At 40.8% G+C, this 21,163-nt stretch overlaps 1 protein-coding gene across 1 annotated transcript in view; it reads right to left on the bottom strand.

Annotated features, from left to right (window-relative positions):
• Nucleotides 1–17,802: 17,802 nt before the first annotated feature.
• Nucleotides 17,803–21,163, bottom strand: part of NELL2 (neural EGFL like 2) — a gene marked incomplete at its 5' end in the record, with an annotated part of 130,812 nt that continues 127,451 nt past the window's right edge. Inside the window, one exon of the mRNA XM_026865859.1 lies at nucleotides 17,803–18,591. Coding sequence (XP_026721660.1) covers nucleotides 18,541–18,591 — 51 coding nt within the window. The remainder of the gene's footprint in view (nucleotides 18,592–21,163) is intronic.

Below are 21,163 nucleotides of genomic sequence, written 5' to 3'. Positions count from 1 at the left end.
TGTTATCTGGGAATGCTAGCAAGAGAGGGCTGTGCAAACTCCCCCACAACGGACTACTAGCAGAGGGTCATAGATGTGGCAGATATAGACAGCATAAGCAGTGGCCAGAAGACTACAGCACGTGCCAGTAAGATCTGAGGACAGCAGGGCAGACAAAGAGCCACCACATCACCCCTCTTGGGATCGAGCTCCTGCAGGTCTGGCTGAACCCAGCAGGGTCTTGTTCACCAATGTAGGGTGATTGACAAGATTTCATTGTAATGTAGGAGGCTCCAGTGAACATGGCTAAAGGCAAGGGACTGAGATGAAACTCAGCCCGTTTTGTGTCCTGAGCTAATCTTTGTCATATCAGAGCAATTCCAGCTAGCTGGAGCTGCTGCATCTTGATCATAGCATTAACGGGAAAGACAAATTCCTTCCAAAAAAAACCCAAACCAAACCAAAACAAACAAAAAAACCCACCCCACTGTAAGGCTGATCTGAGATAGAACTGAAATGCTGTTGGACACTTGGACCAAACAGGTATGCCATGCTCTGACCCACATATATGTGAGAAAGGAAGAAAAAGGATGCATGGGAGGTGAGCAAGACTTCTTCAACCAGGGAAACAGGGATGAAGACAGCTACAACAAGGGCTGCAGTGAGGACAGGTCTGTGAGCACAGAGTGAAATCACTGGCACCTGCTTTTCAGAACCCAACTCCAGAGGAGCTATTCTCAGCTGCAGGTTGAGGATGAGGGCATGTACTGAGAAATACTGAAAATTAACTGATCGAGAAAGCCAACAGTTTAGGAAACAAGTCACAGCAACACACTGAATTTTAAGCCTTTCCTCCTCTGTATTAATCACTCTCTTTTTCCAGCATTGTCAAGATTCTCCCTCACAGCCTCTGTACCCCATTCTTGCTTACAGTATTTTCAGGTGTTTCTTTTTTAAGGAAAAAAGTGTTGAATTAGAATGCTGACTGCAAACTGTCACTCAGTCTTGATTCTTGACTGCTGCATCTCGTTCTCTGAGCCTCTGTTTGCCTTGCCTTGTTAAACATCTTGGGAAAAGAACTGTTCAATGCCCTGGGTTGTAGTAGAAGGAACAGTTTCTCAACTGGGCACAGAATTTCCAATAACAAAAATATCTTTCTTCTTATTTATGCTTGGCAGTTTTCAGCAGTCATCGCCTTGTGCACAAGTTGTGTGGTTTTGGGTGGAATAAATAGCTTATAGCTGCTTGCATGAGTGATGATATACCGTCAAGTAAAAAATTATAATTAGTGATAATATATGAATTGATTTCTAGTCTCCCATGGTTTGGTGCTCAGGCACTGATTTATGCTCTACAAAAATAGCTTATATCTATGATCTACATGCTGCCGTTTCACCAAACCAATATTTCATATCAATCTGTAAATCCCCTGAGAATTTTAAGTGCAATCTGGACATGCAATCGTCCAGAAAAGGAGGAAGCATTGCTTTAATGTCATGGTTTGTGCTTCTTCCTTAACTCCAATTTCTTGCTTGAAGTTAGACCAGCTACAAATGAGTTCTGCAAATATTGTTTCTTTGCACTTTGTGACATCTCTGACAAAATGATCTTTAAATTCCATTTCCAGAGGAGTAGTACAGTGTACTTTTAACAAAAGTAGGCTTCCAAAAGTACAGTGGGGAACATTATACTCTCTCTGTCTATGTTGATGCGTGATGTCATTGATTTTGAGCTTTCAATTGATACCAGCCAAACCAGAACTTTTTGTGTGAATCAGCTACACTTCAGAAGTTGCGAATGGAAGGAAAAGGGAACCATGCCTTGCTATATTTAATTCTGCAAACCAAAACCTGGCTTCAATAGCTTCCCCTCAGTCATTTAAAAAGCTTTTTGCAGTACCACTATATTTCATAGTTTTGTGCAGGCATCAGGGAAAACTGTGTCATTGCTCCTGCTTTCATTCTCTGAGACTCACATGAACATTGCCTTAGGTTTGAGCCTCCTGGTTCCAGCTGAAAATTTTGAACCTGAAAACTCAAGGGGAAATGAAGGGCCAAGCCCTTGAGCTTACAGAGTTGCACTGTACTAGAACACATTGATATAGGGTTGTGCTGACGAGGCCCCAGAGTAGCCAAACTCAGCCCAGGGGTGGGCCGTTGTCACTCTGGGTCTGCACAAGGACTGGCTTCCCCAGAGACTTTGAGGTCTGAAGGAACTGGATGTGCCAAAGCAGCGGGAAGACCCAGGCTTTTGGGTTCATCATAGAACTTGGACTGGTTTGCACTTTAAGAGGATTTAATATAAAATGTTGCACAGATCTCGTTTGTATTCTGCTGCTTTCCACCACTATACGAAGGGCCTGCATTTGCACACAAATTCCTTTTGTGAGTTGAGCTGCCTCTGTAGCTCTCCTGACGGTGACATGAGGAAAATGGAGTACCTGCATTTGAATTTTAAATTTATTGTGTTACAGGGGAATTAAGCCGTACTGATAGTGCTTTAGATGCACTAAATTCTTGAAGCCAACTTCACAACCATCTCATAGGCAGTGACACAGCTATGAAGAAACTGTTATGGAGGACTCTTCATACACTCAGCCCCCATCAATACAGAGGTCTTTCAAGAGAGCATGAATCAGGCAAATGACTGCAACTTCTTTTGGCCAAGCAATGTCTCTCTATGGAAAAAATAATGTGTAATAAGCACTGTGAGTGGGATGGCCAAGCAGAGCTAAATAGATAATTCTTCTTTGGCATTCCCTTACAATGACTGATTCACTTGGCAATCACAAGGGCCAATTATCTTTTAATACTCTTTTTGGATGTGTTTATGATATATTGTGCATACAAGTAGAAAATCAATGCTTTCACTAACAATGCTTTTAATTTTATTAGGGAGTGCATTGAAAAATACAAATTTTTTCAGCTCTCTTCTAAGTTTGAAGATGTTTTTATATCAATATTAGTATTCTCCCTAATCCTGATATCAACAATTACCTGTTATTTTAATGTGTTCCATGACATCCACAGAGCAGAATAACACATTGTTTCTACTGCCACTTGGTTCTCCACCAAAAGATATAAAGAGCTGTGCCATACAGCCATACAGGGAAACTAATTTTGTCAGAGGGAACGGAAGTGTAGTTGCCAGGTTTTTGTAAGCCAAAATCCCATGATGCTTTTTTTTTTTTTGTGAGGATCAGCATAAGTCAAGCTGACCATAAATTCAGAACATCTCCTTTATTCCTTCACTAATCTCAATATTTAGCAAGCACATGCAAAAGAACCACTTTAAGAATTTATAACTGTACTTGGCAAGTGAGGTGGAGTAAGAAATACAGCAGAGCCAGCAAGGCTTTAAAGGTCTACCATGATAGATCTTACCTGGAAAAAGTACTGCAAAGCTGTCGATAGCTGCTTGTAAACAGTAGAGCTTCAAATAGGGAAAACATGTTTCTTCCCTGTCAGAATGGCACAAGGTCTTGGCTGAAGCCCTTGCCTGGCCTATCTATCTGGTTGATGTGAGAAATGAGATATCGATTTTTCATATACCATATGATCGGAAACTTAGAGGAGCCACAAAGCTAGCAAACAACATACAGTTTATTACACGCTAAGTGAGATGTTGGAAAAATCTTGCAATACACATCTTTCTATTTACCAAATGCAACTTAATTCACATTATTAACTGAAGAAATATAGAACACACACTGCTAGATTTGCTTCTAGTGAGAATTGATGTAGCCAGGAACTGGCTTATGTGCAGCAGCTTTCCATGTTACAGATGATTTGTTCACTAAAAGGAAATAATTCCTTTCTTAAAAATAAGCTGTAAATCTGCAATTTTTCAGAATCACCACATTAAATTAGAAACACAGTTGCCACTCATTTCAAGGAAATGTGTGCATCCAAATCCATTCTGTATCCTTGGGATTATCAATCTAAACTCCCAGAATGATCTCTTGTCTAGAAAATACATGAGGAAATCACAGTGGAAAATTTTATATATTATATATTGTATAATATATATATTAAAAGAAATTACAAGGTAAAGTCAAGAGTACCTGTAGGTACTCACATGAAATTAAGTTCTCTGTATACAACAACATAAGATACTGATTTTTTTCTACGCAAAGTCACTTACCTACAAGAGCCAAAATGGAGAAGTCTGAAGATCCAGAAACATTAGTGGAAATGAGAAAGACAGGCTGCTGGCTACCATATTTGGCATCAATAGCAAGTTTGCATTATTTTACCCCTGCTAGAGAGACACAGTAATTCAAAACTTTTTTAATAAGCCAGAAAGTCCCAGAGGGCTGCAGTTTCCCATAGGAGGTCTTTTAATTATAGACCAGCACTCATATCCTAAGCATCTGTTCTGCTGACTGCCATTACTGTAAACAGCCACTGCATTAATCTGTCTGCATTTAAATAAGCAAGGGGATAAATAGGCCTATTTCGATTTCAGAGTGTTACTAGTGAGGTGGACAAAACACCAGCGGGTCAGCCACGGTGAAAAGCATGGGCGCAGGCCCACAGACCTTGCTCACCTCGTGGGCTGCATGCTGTGAGCAGCTTTGTTAGGAGCGCAGACGAAAACGTGGTGCTGTTCCTGACGAGTGGCTTGCTGGGGTTTGTTTCAAAGCAAGCCAGTTCAGAAGTTGGGAATGTTCCACAATACTCCCCATAAAAACCAAACAGAACCATAGAGTGAACCTGACTCTGCAATCATGAGAGGAGATATGAAAATCCCAAGCCCTGCAATTAACATAAACAACCTTCATAACAAAAGCACAAAAAACGAGCCTCTTCATCTACACAGGTATCTAATGTGAGGAAAACATAAAAGAGAGAGTCCAACTCTTGACTAGCACTAAGGTGAGCCTGCAGAGTGTCTGCAACCCCCTTCTCCATGCCCCAGAGGCTTTTGGTCAGGGCTGCGTACCTCATCCTGCAGCCTATGCTTCCTAACCAGGGCCTGTGGGTACCTCCCGGGCACATCATGCAAAGAGCTTCCCTCCCCTGCGATGTCGTCGGAAAGCCCACTGTCCCTGCAGAGTTACTGTGCCTTTTTGTGCTGGATGTCACAGGTATGTGCCCCACGAACGCAGATGGGGACTCCCCATGCCTGTACTGCTCTGGGAATATCCACTCATCTCTGCAGCGGTTCACAGGCAGGCGTGGGGGCTGAGGTACCTCTTCTTAGCTGGATTGCACAGTTAGAGTGGATTTTTTGGAGGTAGGTCCTCCTGTCAAAGCCAATGAAGACCAAGGGCGTTCCCAGGAAAAGGGGAATAGAGTTGCTCTGGTTTTTACCTGAAATAGTGTGTCCAAAACACTTGCTGAATTGATGAATGCCCCTTCTACTCTGTTTTTCTGTTCAGGAGAGTATAACTGTTTAGCTACAACTTTCTCTGTCCTGGAAAGCTCTTCCTTCTACAGAAGCATTTCCATTCTGCTTTAAATACTCATTTCATCAATGAGACGTACATAAGAATGTCTTGTCTGGCTAATTGTCAGTGCTATTGGTTGTCAATACAGAGTTTTTTACAACTGACTCCCAGTGAGAGCTCTTTGCTCCAGAATCCCCACTGGAAGTCCCTCTGAGCCAACAGTCACCTAGCATGCTCTTGGATAGTGGAGGGTAGGAAGTGTTGGATTGCATGACAAAATCTGCACACACACCTCCAAAAAACACCAGAGCTGGGGGAACCCCAGTGCTCCACTGCCCAGCTCTTCCTGGGACCTCATGGGGGCCACCAGCCCATGAAAGGCTCATCCCTACAGACCCAGGCATGATGGAAGGGGGGAATCCAGTGTCCCAGTCAGAGACAGGAGCCCTGGATGTGCCAGGGCCATCCTAGGGCAGCCCCAGCACCAGGAGTCAGTGGGGACATTCTCTGAGTCACCCCAAAGACCGGGGACACTGCCCAGGGATACAGGGCTTGCTGTGGTGCGCAGGGAAGAGAATTTTAGGACTGCACAGGACTTACTGTGGGATATTTAGGGGAGGTAAGGGAAAGGAGGGATCATGGTGGTTTGGGGAGGAATAATTGTGGCAAAACAGAGGGAGCAGGGGGGGAAAGGAGTGGTCCTGCGCAAAGAGGCACTGACCAAGATGCAGTCAGTCCTGAGTTCTGATTAAACTCCATATCTAGTGACTTTCCCAGGTGCAGGGCTCTCTGGGCTATGTGTATGTGTGTATGGGGATTCTGAATGCCAGTGTTGGACCAGGGGTGGGAGTCCTGTGTGCCCACGGTGCCAGCATGGGGCACAATAAGAGTTAGTTGTCAGTGCATGACCCTAGACATTTTCCAAGCATATCATCAAACATAACTGATGAGTTGTTTGTTTTGGCTCCCATCAAGGCTTCAGCAGGAGCAAGGTGCTGAGGTGTCTAGCACATCTAGTCCAACACAAGTTAACCCAGTCTATTTGTTTGGGAGGTATGCATGTGTTTGTGTGTGTCTTAGCATCCAAACAGTATATTAAAAAATACATCAGGATGGTGTAGTTTCAAATGAACATTTCAAATAATGTAAAGAAAACAAATGCCTTGCAACTCTATGACTTGTGGTCCAATTAAGGCCTGCCAGGAAGATTTCTTGGTATTTAAGGGAGCCTGTATTCCCTAGACTGTTGTTGCCTGCTTTTATTGATTTGTGATGCCATTTTTTCTCTTTTAGCTTTCAGATTTAGGCCTAGAAGTATATTTGTTCAACTAGGTTTAGGGTCATAAATAATTGAAATGCACTAAGAAGTGGTAGTTTTGGTTGGCTGATTTATATAGTGAGGAGAGAAAAGTGTCTGTGACCTTCTGGGTCTACCTTTGACAAGCATATAATTGGAAGACAAGAAAGAGGCTCAAAAACATGCCACTACATGGAAAACAAGCCACTTCTCCTGATGAAGACATGAGGTTGTTCTTCTAAAGTGCCTCTCGTTTATGCAATGCATGGTTTATATATTTGTCTTTTAACAGCCCTGTTGGCTTTTCCAGAGGTGCTGCATATTTCTGAGTGTCTTGTTTGTTTACATTTGGTTTTAGTGGTCAGAGAATACAAAAACAATGCAAGCCTAATGAGAGAAATCATCGAACCAGGAACCTCAGGAACACAGAAAAGCAAGAGCAAGGAAAGGAAAAGGGAGGAGGAAAAATGCCCAAGCTGAACCTTTGTTTTGTTTTTCTGTCTCACTAATGAAAGAAGAAAGGCAAGAAATTGTTCACACGGAAGTGAAGGGAATACCTTCCTTTGGTTTAAATATGGTGCAGAATCAGTTCCGTTCTTGGTCACTTGTGTTGCCTGTGTGTGTTCATGCCCTCTGCAGGGTTCACTGGCTTTAATTCTTCCATGACAATGTAAATCACTTGTGATCAGAAAAGGAGGACCAGGTTCCTTACCTATCTGTTATCACCTAAACACGGGAGGGACTCTACTGTACCATAATACACTGTTTCTGCTCATCTGCACTGATCTAATGCTTTCAAACAGTTCATTATTTATGGAGACAATTTTAAGTCTAGTGTAAAATACGTTGTACTTTTTGAAAAATCAAACCACAGTATATTAAGCATGAATTGTATGGAATTTTTTATATTGTTAGCTCTTGATGCATACAAGGAAGTGCACTTTGCATCAGTTCTTGCAGTCCTTAGTGTCATTTTTTTATTAATGCTTCCCTTGTATTTCTGTATTTGTTACTAGTGTAGAGGGGGATAAAATGGGAGCTCTCCAGTGACTAATATGACATTTTTGAATTTTCATGGATGTTAACAAAAGACTGTGCAGTCCAATGAATAAAAGCTACTTAGTAAGTTAAAAATGACAGTGAGATTATAACCCATGTGGATAATTGTTTTTATTAAAATAATTAAAATATTTTATTAAAATAATTAAAAGCTTGTTATTTTCCTGTAAGGCAATATTTCCAAAAAAGATTTAGCAGTCCATAAATGAAATGGGCAAGTTCATGATCAGTTGTCATTCTGTTATTTGATTAGCTCTAAATCTGTGTGGGTTATGAGCACTGACAACCTGTTATCGCCAGGCCCTTGGTCTGTAACATTCAGCTTTCTATCTCCTAAGAGGCACTCACCAAAGGACTGCAGGGCTTGGGAGCACATTGATGGTGGGTCCTTCTTCTCGCCCATCCCATGCCTTGTGGTAACTGGCCATCCAGGAATGCAAGGGTCCTGGGAAAGAATAGAGACCAAGCTAAAGACAGCATGGTAAGGCTCAAGGCTACAGCACTCAGCTAGGAAGATGGATGGCTTTTTTAGTTGGATTAAAAAGAAGCATAGGGAAAAGGTGGGGGTGAGACCAAAAAGGTGCAGAGGGTAAAGGCACTTGCTTCCTGTGCAAACGAAGAGGCAAAAAGAAAAGGGTCATACAGTCCAGGCTCCTCCATCCCAGAAGAACACTGAGACATGCCACTGCAATGAAACTCAGTTGAGTACAGCTTTTATTTAGGGAATTAATTCTTGCTTGTCCCAAGGAGCCCTTGAAATCAAGCATTCACCTGATTCATTACTGCTCTCTGAAAATTTACAGTGTTGAAGCAAACATTTCAGCAAAAATTTCTCAATTTCTATTCATTTCTTTGGGCTAAACTTTTTCTGATATATACCTTACAAATTCAGGACGTGATAAATGGCGTTCTTTAAAGACAGGCTTTGGTTTGACATACTATGTCATCATCCCCTGTCAAAAACATCACCAGTTCTAACAATACACGTTATCTAGTGAGCTTCTATGTTTTCAGTAAATACATTGAAAATATATTTGTTGCTTTAATAGTGTACATATGTAAAACTATAGCATAGGCCAAGTATGAAAGAAATACAGATTTGAGGCATTGCTACTGTGCAGAACTAAAGGTTAAAGTGATTAAGAAGAAGAAATTATATTGAGAGCTAAAAAGCAGTTTTGTCTCAGAATAAATACAAATGAGCTTTCCACTGCCTTAGGGTTTTTGTTTTTTTGTCTGGGTTTGAAGCTACTATTCTGACCATAAAGGAGGGAGGGAAATTATATGCAGTTGTACAAACAGGATCAAAAATCTGTTCCATTTGAACTTTAGCCTACGAACTAACTACATAGGGTGTGGATTATCTCAGGCTGCAAATCTGAGCAGCATTAGGAAATGTCAGCTATGTTAATGAGCAAGCGGACATTTATCAGGGAACCACTGTGAAAGTAATTTTCTTGCTAAGCCGTTGAAGATACGCCAACAAGTTGCATCTGTAATTGGGGGCACAAAGGCGCACAACTGGACAGACTGGATCCCTCTTTTCACAGCTGTGATGTTTCAGTTACACATCTGCAGGTCTTTCTTGTTCTTTGTGTCTATATTTTTTTGCATCGCTGCCTCTAATTGTTCACCCTTTGAAAAGCTGCCCTGTATTGAATGGATCGTTTCCTTTGCAGCTCTCCAAGGGACACAGCCAGGGCCTTCCTGATGTTACCAACCCAAGCTCCCTCTCAGAAACCAGAGTAACTTTAAAACAGATTTGACTTTTTTTTCTCTTTGCCTCAGTCAAATAAAATAGACTAACTTTATTTCTAGTTGACATAGTTTTCAGGTTCATATATATTTATAGCCTCTTTGAACTTCATCCCTGTGGAGAAAGGGATGGAAGAGCACATCTGCACTGTGTCAGATATGATGAGTAAGTGCTCCAACGCTACCAAAAACCATGGGTTAATAGCACTCTTTCATTTAACATGTGCATAAATATTTCAGGGCCTGAGTCCTAAGATGAAGGAAAATCTCTGCTGACTTCCCTGGGCCTATGATCCACTCCGTGATGTCTGTTTGGTGTCTTCTTGGCCAGAGGTCATCCCCCCTCAAGACAGCAAGCTAATGGTTGGCAGCGTCTTTGCCAGCTCTCCTGTGGCTGTGATGTCTCCATAACAGGAGGTTTCTTTCAAAACTGGCTGCATTTAACCTGAACTGGCACTAAAAGTATGGCTAGACAGCCATGAGTAATGACAGTAATAGGAGTTGACCACCAGCACAGTAGCTGTAATGTGCCTGCTCCTAACCCACTGTAAGGAGAGCTACAGAGGAGTCAGCTCTACCACAGCAGAGAGGAGGTGACAGCAGCATACCTAAACTTCTCCATCATCATCTCATCATGTGTTCAGGAGGCTTTAATCAGTTGTGCAACATAGATCTAAAGCACAGCACTTCTCAGTCCAGGACACCTTTTCTTCCCAGGGAAGTTTTTTAACAGCTGACCAATATCTGCACTATTCATCCAGTGCCGTCTTGTGTAGAGCAGTACAGCACTCAGTAAATACTCTATAAATTCACATCTAAGATTTCCTCTGATCTTGCTCTCACTAAACCTGGGGAAAAATTTATTACCTAATTCACTTTAAGCCATTCTGTATATTTATTTTTGTACATGAAAAGCATTTTGGTTACGGTGAAATCTCTGCTTTTCTATATTGTTACAAATGTCCATGTGTCTCAAGTTTTGATTCACACCATGCAGGCAATGGCTGCTGTTGACCTTGTACTGATTGATTGTTCAGAAATCCAGGTTTATACTTATAGACTAGATTAATGCAAAACTGCTGCAACACAGCTGAAGAATGTAATAAACCACAGAAACTATTTCAAATACTAAATCAAACAGAAGTTTGCCTTCACTATTATGTGTACTGGGCCAAAATCTTCTCTCTGTAGGATTTGGTTCTGTTGACCAGGTGTACACAAGGATATATTTCATACATGAACTTTAAATTCTAATAGCTCAAGAAAGTCAAATGCAATAGCTGAGGAAGAGTTATGTGCAAATGGATATTACCCACAAGAAGCAATTCAAATACATGAAGCATGCAAAAATCATTTGAAAGCTACACAAATGATGAAAACTTGCTATATAACAAATAAAATGATCACTTCAATGGGCTATATAAATGTCTGAATATCTATAGCTTTGCTGGGAATTGATGAAGCATTTTAAATTTTTGTGTGATTCAAGAATTTGCACCTGTGAGCATCGTGGTGCAAACTGGCCTTCTGGGCTGCAGATTTTGGAAGCTGTTAAAAAAAAAACCAAACAAAAAACAAACTGGATCCTTGGTTTGCTTTAATCCTCATTCAGAAGAAAACTAAAGATAATTAGGGTTTCAGCAATCACTTTGTCAGTCTGGTTCAAGTCCCAGAGCAATATGAAATACAGATGAGTCTGAACAATGAAAATCAGGACTAAAGTAAGAATTTGATTCCAAATTTACCTAAATTCAGTGATGATAATTTTACACCTTCCTGGGAACATATAAAATGGGAATGCATATATTTTAGATTTTACACAGAGATGGTTAACACCGGCTGAAACCTCTAAAGCAACACGAGTGATCTCTAGGAGTAGCAAATGAATAAAATACCAAGCAGAGGGTAACATATTTTAAAAACCCAGTATGTTGTCCTGCCCCCAATCTATTTTCAGCCAGAGAAAGCTAACCCAATAGTTTTGTGATGAAGGAGTGAATTTCTTATGACAGGGATGTTAAAAATAAGTGCTCTTGCTGTTGAGGCTGGAGGGCTGACCCCAGAGCAGGCAGGGACTGGTCTAGATGCCATGTGTGTTTCTGCGTAGTTGTGCTGGTTTTGGTGGGCTCACAGGCTCAGTGGGTTGCATCTCTCCTTCCTTTGAAGGCAGCAGCATCTGAGCAGCCTCTCAAGTTTACCAAGTGAGGAAAGAATTATTTCTTTCTCATCCACTGTTCTTCAGAGGAGCATCAGGACCCATCAAATGTAATTATTACCCAATGGAAACCTGAAATGGCAAAACAAAGTAATTAAAAAAAGACCATTTAAGCAATATCAATATTACCCCTCACCTTGCCACTAGCAATGTCTGCAAGGCCAAATTTTCACACCATCTGCATTACCTGGGCTTTGACATCCATTTGTCACCAGCCCGACGTGACTGGGCAAGGGAAGAGGGGCTGCCCGGTCCAGGCCATGCAGGCCCCAGCTGCACAGCGACATCCACAGGCATCTCCCTGAAATGCTGGGGTTTCAACCCCAAGCCCCAAATCAAGGTTGACATACGGGTGATTCCCACAGCCCTTCCCAAAGGGGGGGTGAGTTTGCCTTTAGGCTTCCCTCCAGGGTGGTGCCGGCCCTGCAGGGAGAGCCATTGGGTAAATGAGCCCCAGGTGTCCCACATTAAGTAACCAAAGGTCAGGTGTCCCACTTGGGGATAAAAGCTGGGACCCCTTGCAGGAAGGGGCAGTGTCTGTCTGTGAGGTGGAGGCACTTTGCAGAGTTCCCTGTTGGGGAAGGACCTCCTGCCTCCCTGGGACTGGGCTCCAGTCAGGTCTGGCTTTTGTAGATGTGGGCTGTGTAGAGATTCAGTATGTGGCTTCCTTGGTCTTATGTGTTTGATTTGTTGACTCAGTTGTCTCCTGTCCCTTCTCTGGGAGACTGCATTTCACCATTTATTCCCCCCATTGTTGGTTGTGTGGTGGTGGTGTTGGGGTCAGTGGGGTTGATGTTGATTATGCATAATCTGATGGACTTGTTTGTACCCCCAGTGCTCACCCATGTACTGACCCTTTTGTAGCAAATACAATTTGGTTATTGGTTCATCTTTATGCTGGCTGTGTCCTTTATGCTAGGCCTAATAATTGGCAAAACACTCCCCAAAAAGGTCCTTCAGAGGGAAAGATGGCTGTGGGAGGGGGCTCGCTCTTAATTGACTAGGGTAACCTCTGCAGAGCTGTATGACCACAGAACACCAAAGTGTTGGGAAGCCTGCAATTTGAGGGGTGTTTGTGAGCTCTCATGTTTTGTCAGTGGTGATGAAGTGAACACAGTACTTTTGCCTTAGAAAGCAAATAAAGGGCCTGGCTTCTTGTTTCTTCCCAGGAAAAAAATATTTTTCAGACAATAAGACCCTTTTGTTTCTGACTTGAAAGCAGACCTTACCTTTCCTGGGCTGTGGGCTGCATGCCTTGGGGTGATATGGGAGCTCCTGGGACAGTTCCAGTCCTACCCCTGCATCCCTCTGCACTGACAAACCACTTGACTTGCAAAATCCATGTAAGGCAGGCAAAAGGGGAGGTTTTGCCTTGCAAGGTTGCAAGAGGAACCTGCTGAACTGGGTCATTCTAGTCACAGCTTATGGAGGACCCCACAACACACAGCTCATAAAACAGCAGGAGTGCACACAGATACCTTCAGCTAGGGTGCTGTTCCTGCCAGGTGTGGAAGTGGTGCCTGCAGCTTGCCTGAGGGTGCAGTGCCTAGCTTCTTTGGAGTGGGCTAGTCCCAACCTTGGAAAAAAAACTGCTTGCATTGTGGTAGTCCTAAGCATTTTTTACATTTTTATCACGAACCTTAAGAACATAAACAGGAAAGGGCTGTGGCCTACTCAGTCAGATGAAATACTCAAAAGTAGCATCAATTGAGGAGCTTCTTGTAAGAACTAAGGTAGCCATGCAAAAGGCTGTATCTACCTTTTTGTTCAGACCAGAAGTCATTAAAAGAGGGACAGGACCGAGTTAACAACAATAGCATTGCTGGTTTTGAGTTTTATTCCCCTCAATGAAATAGCCCTCCCGGCCACAAAATTGCACTTGAGTCAGTACTTGGTTCTGCTGTTCTATTTAGATGGATGCTCTCTACCTGTGGTGATGCAGTTCTAGGTTTTTTTGGTTTTCAAATACAAGTCAGTCCTAAAATAAGCCCTTAAACAATTTTGGTTTATGGTTCCAAGCAATACTGCTGATACATAAATGACATCCTGGGAGTTACATTTGAAATCTAAAACAGTAAAATGAGATTACAGATAAAAACAGATTTTAAGATGAAGCATAGTTATTGAGTTTGGCTCTTTTATGGATGAAAGATTATGTGATCAGTAGATTATTATGATTTGTATTAGTTAAAGTTTCATGTTATAGAAATAATCTAGGAATAGGTTAGTAGAATATGGGTTGCAAATCCCCTGTTATAGTAAACACTGCCTGTTTGGCATTTTACAGACTGTGTAAACTCTGGCAATAAGAGAATACTGATTAGTGCAGACCTAAATGAGTAATTGATTTTAACAACTGATTTTTTTTATTTTTATCATTTTACATTAGCACCATACTGCAAAACCAAAAAAAAATTAAATACACTGATGTGCTAGTGGCCACTCACATGGCTGACGAACAGACAGAGAGATCTGCGAAGCAGGGTTTTTAACACCGTCTTTTCAGGCCCTCTCTAAGCATTTCTTACTCAAAAATCCAGTGGTATGCTTTGTATTTTCTCCGAGGACAGAGATTTGGCCACCTAAAGCAACAGGTTTTAAACTTTTAATTAGAAATTAAAATAGCAACAGAAAAGATGGCCAGGATTGTGACTTGGCAAATACAGTTGTGACTTGGGTTGAAGACATGACTGCAGTGGGCTTTACTGGTGCATTGAAGAAGAGATGCTTCTCCATGGGGTCACCCACTCAGGAGATGCCGGAGCTGCTCCCGTCTTCTTACTTGTATTACTCTGAAACATTTTCTTTATATAGTTGGCAAAAGCTATCTGATGATTTTTAAGTTATTAACTAGTTTGAGGACAAGATAAACTGCATTTGCCTGTAAGTAACTTTCACTATTAAAAAACTGATAACTGAGCCCTCCTTTAAAGCTGCTTTTTTTTTTTTTTTTTTTTTTTTTTTTTTTTTTTTTTTAAATTGCAGAAACCAAGGGAGTCCCTGCCTGTTGAGAGGCCATGTAAGCTGAGCACCATCACTGTGCTGCAGCAGGAGTCTTATCCACTGTGGTGGTGACCCATGAGTGCTGGCCCATGCAACCTACTCCACAGCTGAGCACTTCCCCACAGCAGAGACACAGGTGACCCATTCAAGGTGAGACTCACTGTGTCTGTGGAGGAGGACATGCCACCCCAGACATATCCTGCATTTGAAGTCAGTAGGATCTGAGATCTGGGCTCTCTGGTTGTGCTTCTCTGATGTGCCCCAGGGTGAATCTGCTGCAGCGCAGTTAATGGCAAAACCTCATGCTGGCACTGAAGGAGTGCAGTTTTACAGCACTCCCTGCATAAATACCCACTTTTACACATTATAGAAAAAAATAATGGCTAGTATTTCAGCTATGACTTAATGACCCTATTTCACCTGTTGCACTGTTAAAGGTGGAGCTCTCACAGAAGGCAAAGATGTCCTTAGACATAAGGAGGACTGAGGCAGCCAGCCCCCTGTACTTGTAAATTTGGGAGCACCAGAATGTGCAGCTGCACAGTTAGCTCCCTTTTCAGTACTTTACTTTTTGTAGATTTGTTTCACCATAGCACTGAATTCAGAATTGTAACTGAAGACATCTCTGCTTTTACATCTGTAAGTCTATTAATGTAGGGTAATTACTCTGCAGAGAGGTGACAATTCCTTTATGGAAGTTATTGAATTCTGCTACTGCAAACAGTGCGTCAGTAATGAAAGGCCAGTACGAGAGCACAGACGTACCTGCACCATTCAGAAATATGTATTTTTTTTTTATGGACTATACAATCTGACAGATAATTTAAGTCTGAAAATTAGACATCAATTTTTAATGTTTTTAATTTTCCTTGAAAAATAAATATTATGAGCCACAAATTACTGGATTGACTGAACAGAATGAAGATGGGGAAGAGGAGGTAAAAGGGAATGAAAACAAGGGTCATCAAGATGTCTCAATTGGAGTTTGCTGACCTTTAGAATAACTTGCAACTGATTAGTAACATTGAACATTGATAAATCAGATAATATTCAACCCATTCTTGTTTTTTATTTAGCAGAGAATTCTGGCTTTGTTCAGCAGTATGACTTCTGCTCTTTACATACATGTAACACTGACTGTCTCTTCCAAGGATTTGATTCAAGGCTTGGCTATCACGTTCTGTCTCAATTCCTGGCTTTTTAGCCTGTTTTATAGTCTATTGTACTGTGCTTCGCGAACCTACAATAGCAGAAAGATTCTATGACACTCAGTTCTGAGTAGGCAACAAAAGGAAAGACATGCTGGTTTTCCATCTATAGGCCATATTAGTTTTGATTAAAAACTGGGATTAAACACCAATATTACTCTGCCTTTGAGAAAGGATTGAGGAAAAAAGATCATTTTCCTTCCAGTTCTCATATTTGTTATAGGTCTAAATCTGATGCCAGTGGATGCACTGAACCAGATTAAGAGCAGGGACATTTACTGAACACTTATCTCTCCATGGACCCAAAATAGGGGTGCTTACCACTGTTCTGTAGATATCTGCCCTTCTCTCTATCAGTTCCATTACTTTAATTCAGCGCTTTCTACAGCCCCTGCCAGAGCCTGAGGATTCTGCCCTTAAAAAATTTTTGCTCTTTTCAAAAAAAAGAAGCCTGGTCTTCAGGTATTTCCTGTGTCTATTTTATACCTATTCTAGAATGAAATTGAAGTACAATTCTTAAATGGCAACACCTTCTGCTAAACCTTCTAGAAATAGGTATGCAGCTCCCACTGAAATCCACAGGAGATGTGCCTCTGTGTCCAAGGGGAAAACATGACCTCCTGATAATTAATAGCAGGCAAGAAAACACTATAGAGAAAGCAGCTTCTTTTTCAAGGAGCTAACACTCTTCTTTAAAAACTTTTGATTGCTCTTGCCAGGGACTAGACAATGCAGTAAAACCCTTGAGTACCTGTTATTTATGGACTTGGTGAGGGAAAAGTTTTATTTGGTCTGAAAATCTTCATAGCTTTAATGGTCCAGTGTAGCCTAGTGGTTTGGGGCATTTTGCATTTTCTTCAGATTTTTAGTTTCTTGGGTTTTTTTGTATTATTGGCGTTCAGTGGCCTGGCATGTTTTGCATTCCCTACTCCATAAATATGCCATACTCAAGCAGGCACTAGGGCTCAAGGGAATACCTACCAGATATATGCAGTTGCAGGGCATTCCTTTGATCTCCTGCTCTAAATCAAACACTGTGAAGTAACATCTGTTTGCAGGAAAATAATTCTGTTTTGTAAAAAACATATACATGGACTTCCTTATAACTTAAAAATACACAGGAGTAATATTAATGGAAGTTTAGACTATCCAGGTTGCATGATAATCTACTGAACTGGTAAGAGAGATGCTGAAGAGCAGCAAGGCACTTTGAAAAGAACATGAGTACAAAGCAGTTTTTAAAGGATGCTGTCATCTTGGGCAGTTTCCTCATCTCCTGTTTTGCCTCCACTCTTCATGATGCATTCCTTAGAAATTCAGCCTTTTCAGCCCATAATTTGCAAGTACTACTTTATTCTTTATTTCTCCTCCAGAATAACAGCTTCGGTCATGTAGCCTCTTTTATTTATTGTCCCAACACTACAGTAGTGAAACCAGGGTTTGCATACTGAAGTGATACCCATGCATTAAGATAGTTAACATAAAGAGCAAAGCAGTGGAGCTTATAGAAAGACAAACCAACCCGGGGCAGCTGGAGAGAGGAGGAATCTAGAGAAGATCCCCTGTCAATCTGAACAGATGCAAGTCACACACAAATGGCCCATACCCACTCTGAGTGACAACACCCTGCTGGCACATAGGGTCTGATCTTTAGGCACATAAATTCTCTGTTCAATCAGCTGTAATGACTCAAGATGTATGAAGTTAGTTATGTCGCAGAAGAATAACACAGGTAAGACATGATAGGCATATGTCTGCGATGGTCAGAAGCTCCCATACAGTAGAAGAGCTGGACAGACGATACTCCACCTGCCCAGCACATGGTGAAGAAGAAACAGTAACAATACACATGAAAATTACATCCTTGAAAAGGAAAGATAGCACAAACAGAAACTTAAGGTAAGAGAAATATTTATTTAAATTTGCACAATAACGAGCTTATACTGAACAAATTCAATCAAGAAATAATAGTAAGTGCAGTAAAACAAGGAAATATTGATGACTTTTCCTATCAGAAAACATTAAGAAGCCATGCCTGTGCATCACGGTTTTACGGTTTTTCTTTTTGGTTTTTTTTTTTTACAATAACTTCTATCTTTTTTTAGCGCACATACTGTACATATCACATCTTAGCTGCTAGGTTCTTTATTCCTGAAGTCTTCATCCTTTTATTCAAATATCTGCTAAATTCTGCAGTGAGCAATCAAACGCATTTTTGCAGTTCCAAATATGATTAGGTAAAAATCTCTGCATCTGGTCAAGTGTTGGGACTTTCAAAGCTTCGGAAGACCCTGTAAGAGCTCCTAGCTGATTTTGGATCTTGACATCGTTATGTACAGCATTACAATGTGTCACTTTACACTAACCTAAATATTCTGCATAATGATGTCAGACAAATAGCCAGAAGATTTGGGCCTAACCTCATATGAAGGTTTACGTATCTGAGCTTGTCTTGTGTCCCATAAATTTCACTCTGATTCAGATAACTGAGTTCATCCTATACCTGCACTTCAGATGGACAAAACCAATCTAATTTTAGTTTCAAATTTGAACAATTTTTGGTCTAAAGGGTTTTTTTTTGTGAAGGAGAATTCTTTAACCAGAAACTGCTTGTGGGAGATGGCTGTTGGTGTCACAGTTCCTGAAGGCACTGTGGGTCCACTGAGCAACAGACGTGGCCATTCTAAAGGAAGGAAAAACACAAAGGAGAATTGAAACAATTAGCATTTTGTACAAACAAAATAAATTTAACAGCCATTTGCAAACACCCATCAGATCTGAACATACAGATTTGTAAAATACATGACATGTACAGATTTTGATCGGATTTATGACATTGTCAACATCTCCTTCCTTTGTCAAAGGGAACATGCTATTACAATCCCACTAATTGCTCGGTTTGCTGTAGTCTGTATCCCAAAGCTACAAGAGTCAAACTCCAAGAAGTTGGTATCAGTGGAAGAAAAGCCCCTGACATAAAGGTATCAGGCATCTGCTCAAGTACACAAAGCTGTTGAACAAGATAAGACACTTGGGAGTTTTATTCATATCAGGCAGAAGGGACTCTGGGTTTTATTTAGCCCTGATTGCTTCAAGTTAATACGTCCTGGCAAACACCCCAGCAAACATTAATCCATAAAGTTCTTCCTAATAGTCCAGACGTTCTTCTGAGATTATCAGCAATTAAGGGAACAGATTGCCTGTGGACATCATTAAAGTACTGTAGAAATTGTTTTCTGCATCTCTACTACTTCTTAAGTCTGATTCTTACAGTGCAATTAAAAGGTGTGTATTATTTATAATAATTACTCCAAATACATTCAGTTGGCTAAACTGCCAGGATTGATTAAAGACCAAGGTCTGAATCATTCAAACATTTTCTTTCACTCTTCCTGTTACAGAGGGTTAGATAATCCTACTGTCAACCTTTTTCACTTGTGACGTGAAATGGTTTTGTGGCTAAGTCTGCTTTAGGTTTCTGAATTCTTAAAGGATTTGTGTAAACTTATTTTACTATAGCTTGCTTTGACCTTCCATGTGATGTTCTGCAAGAAAAGAGTGGGGTGACACAGGATGAATGAGGTGGAGAACTATATAAATTGAGCACAGCATTAACCTGATTGGGAGGGAGCAGGCTGCTTGTATGCAGTACTACAATATTAGAATGCTGCCAATATGAACAGATAGTGTATTTCAAACAGATAACCACTCTATAAAGAGAACTGAGTAAGATCTGGCTTGCTGAAGGATAAAGTGGTACCTCTTCACTGTAACACAGATTCACACCTGAGCCATATTAAATCTATGGGGTTTGGCAGAGTATCTGTTTTAATCTTACATACATTCACAATGCAGCAATGGATTTTATTCATCTGTGTATGTGTTTACAATGAATACAAATTAGTTGACACTTAAGGTTTAAACTTTGCTTAAGAGAAAAGGGCAGATGGGAGCAGCACACAGGTGGCCATCAGCAGAACTGATGCATAGCTTCTTCATTGCCATTGATTAGCAGTACAACAATGTGAACACATTTTCCATCACTGAATCCCAAAAGTGCTTTAGAGAAGAATCACACATAACTATTTGTTTTACAGATTGGAAAGGTGAGGCACATAAACCTCAGCAACTTGCCCAAGCAGAAAGTAACTTCTAGCATTGGAATTGCTGTATGCCACCAGCTATGGGCCCCAGAAGTACAGGTTTCTGCATGTTTCAACATCCTTTGGGCAGCAGCTGACTTTCTAACTATTATCCACTCTGTCAGGTCACACCATTTTCTTCTAATCACCAACCTGTTTTGACATCAAGACAAGTGCCTATGCTTACACAGCACATATCACTTCCCTTGTAGAAGAACTATGCCTCGATAGCAGCAACTGCTGTTGCACACAGTATTGTGTCAGGCAAAGTGGAGGATGAAGGTGGTTCTTGACAGCTTCTGCTATGTGATCTGCTATTCCCCATCTCTCCCAGAAGGAGGTGTTGAAGTTAGATTATTTTTTAGAAGCACCTTTTCAAAGTAGCTAATTGTAACATGTACTAGCGTTTGAGAAGTATCTTCCTTGAGAAGTACATAGGATAAAGATCAGAATTGACTGTGAATTTCAGTAATAATTAAAGATCTCTGGATGAATCCTGCTGTCTCTCTCTCCCTGGCTACTGCAAAAACACTCTTTGTCATTCTTCAGTACTGGATGATAGAAAATACAATTCCCCATACAGGCTTATTTTGAATGGAAAAACTTATTTCAAGGTCCTTTTCTTCTGCATCTTTAAAAAGAGATGCCAGAATTCACATAAGCCCATAGTCATTATTTTTTCTCCTCAGACAATTAATTCCTTTAACTACAAAAAATATTAATTATTCTAAACACTGTACTGTGGCATTATAAATAAGCATTGTATTAATTTTAAAGAAAGCAAGCTATGTAACCATGTAACTAGTCCTTTAATTTTCAAAACAATTGCTATTCTCAAAAAGCAATTCAAACAGTTCTGATAAAACCATAGTATCACACAAAACAAATTCCTTGAGTGATGTCTATTTGTACATACCTATTCATTACTGCATATGTTTCCAAGATAGCATGGAGCTATATAGAAAAAACTGTGATCAAAATTCAATTGAGCTATCCTGGTGGAAAAGCAAAGCCTGCTACCATACCCACAGCACACTGAGCAAGGGCTGTTGTCCTGTTTCTGCTCTGCTAGCACATTAAACCATCCTTCTAGCACATGCAAGAATAAAGTTA

This window comes from Athene cunicularia (genome assembly GCF_003259725.1).
Source record: "Athene cunicularia isolate RWA chromosome 1 unlocalized genomic scaffold, athCun1 chr1_part2, whole genome shotgun sequence".
NCBI lineage: Eukaryota > Metazoa > Chordata > Aves > Strigiformes > Strigidae > Athene > Athene cunicularia.
The sequence above is the reverse complement of the archived record's forward strand: the minus strand, read 5'-3'. Positions and strand labels throughout refer to the sequence as shown.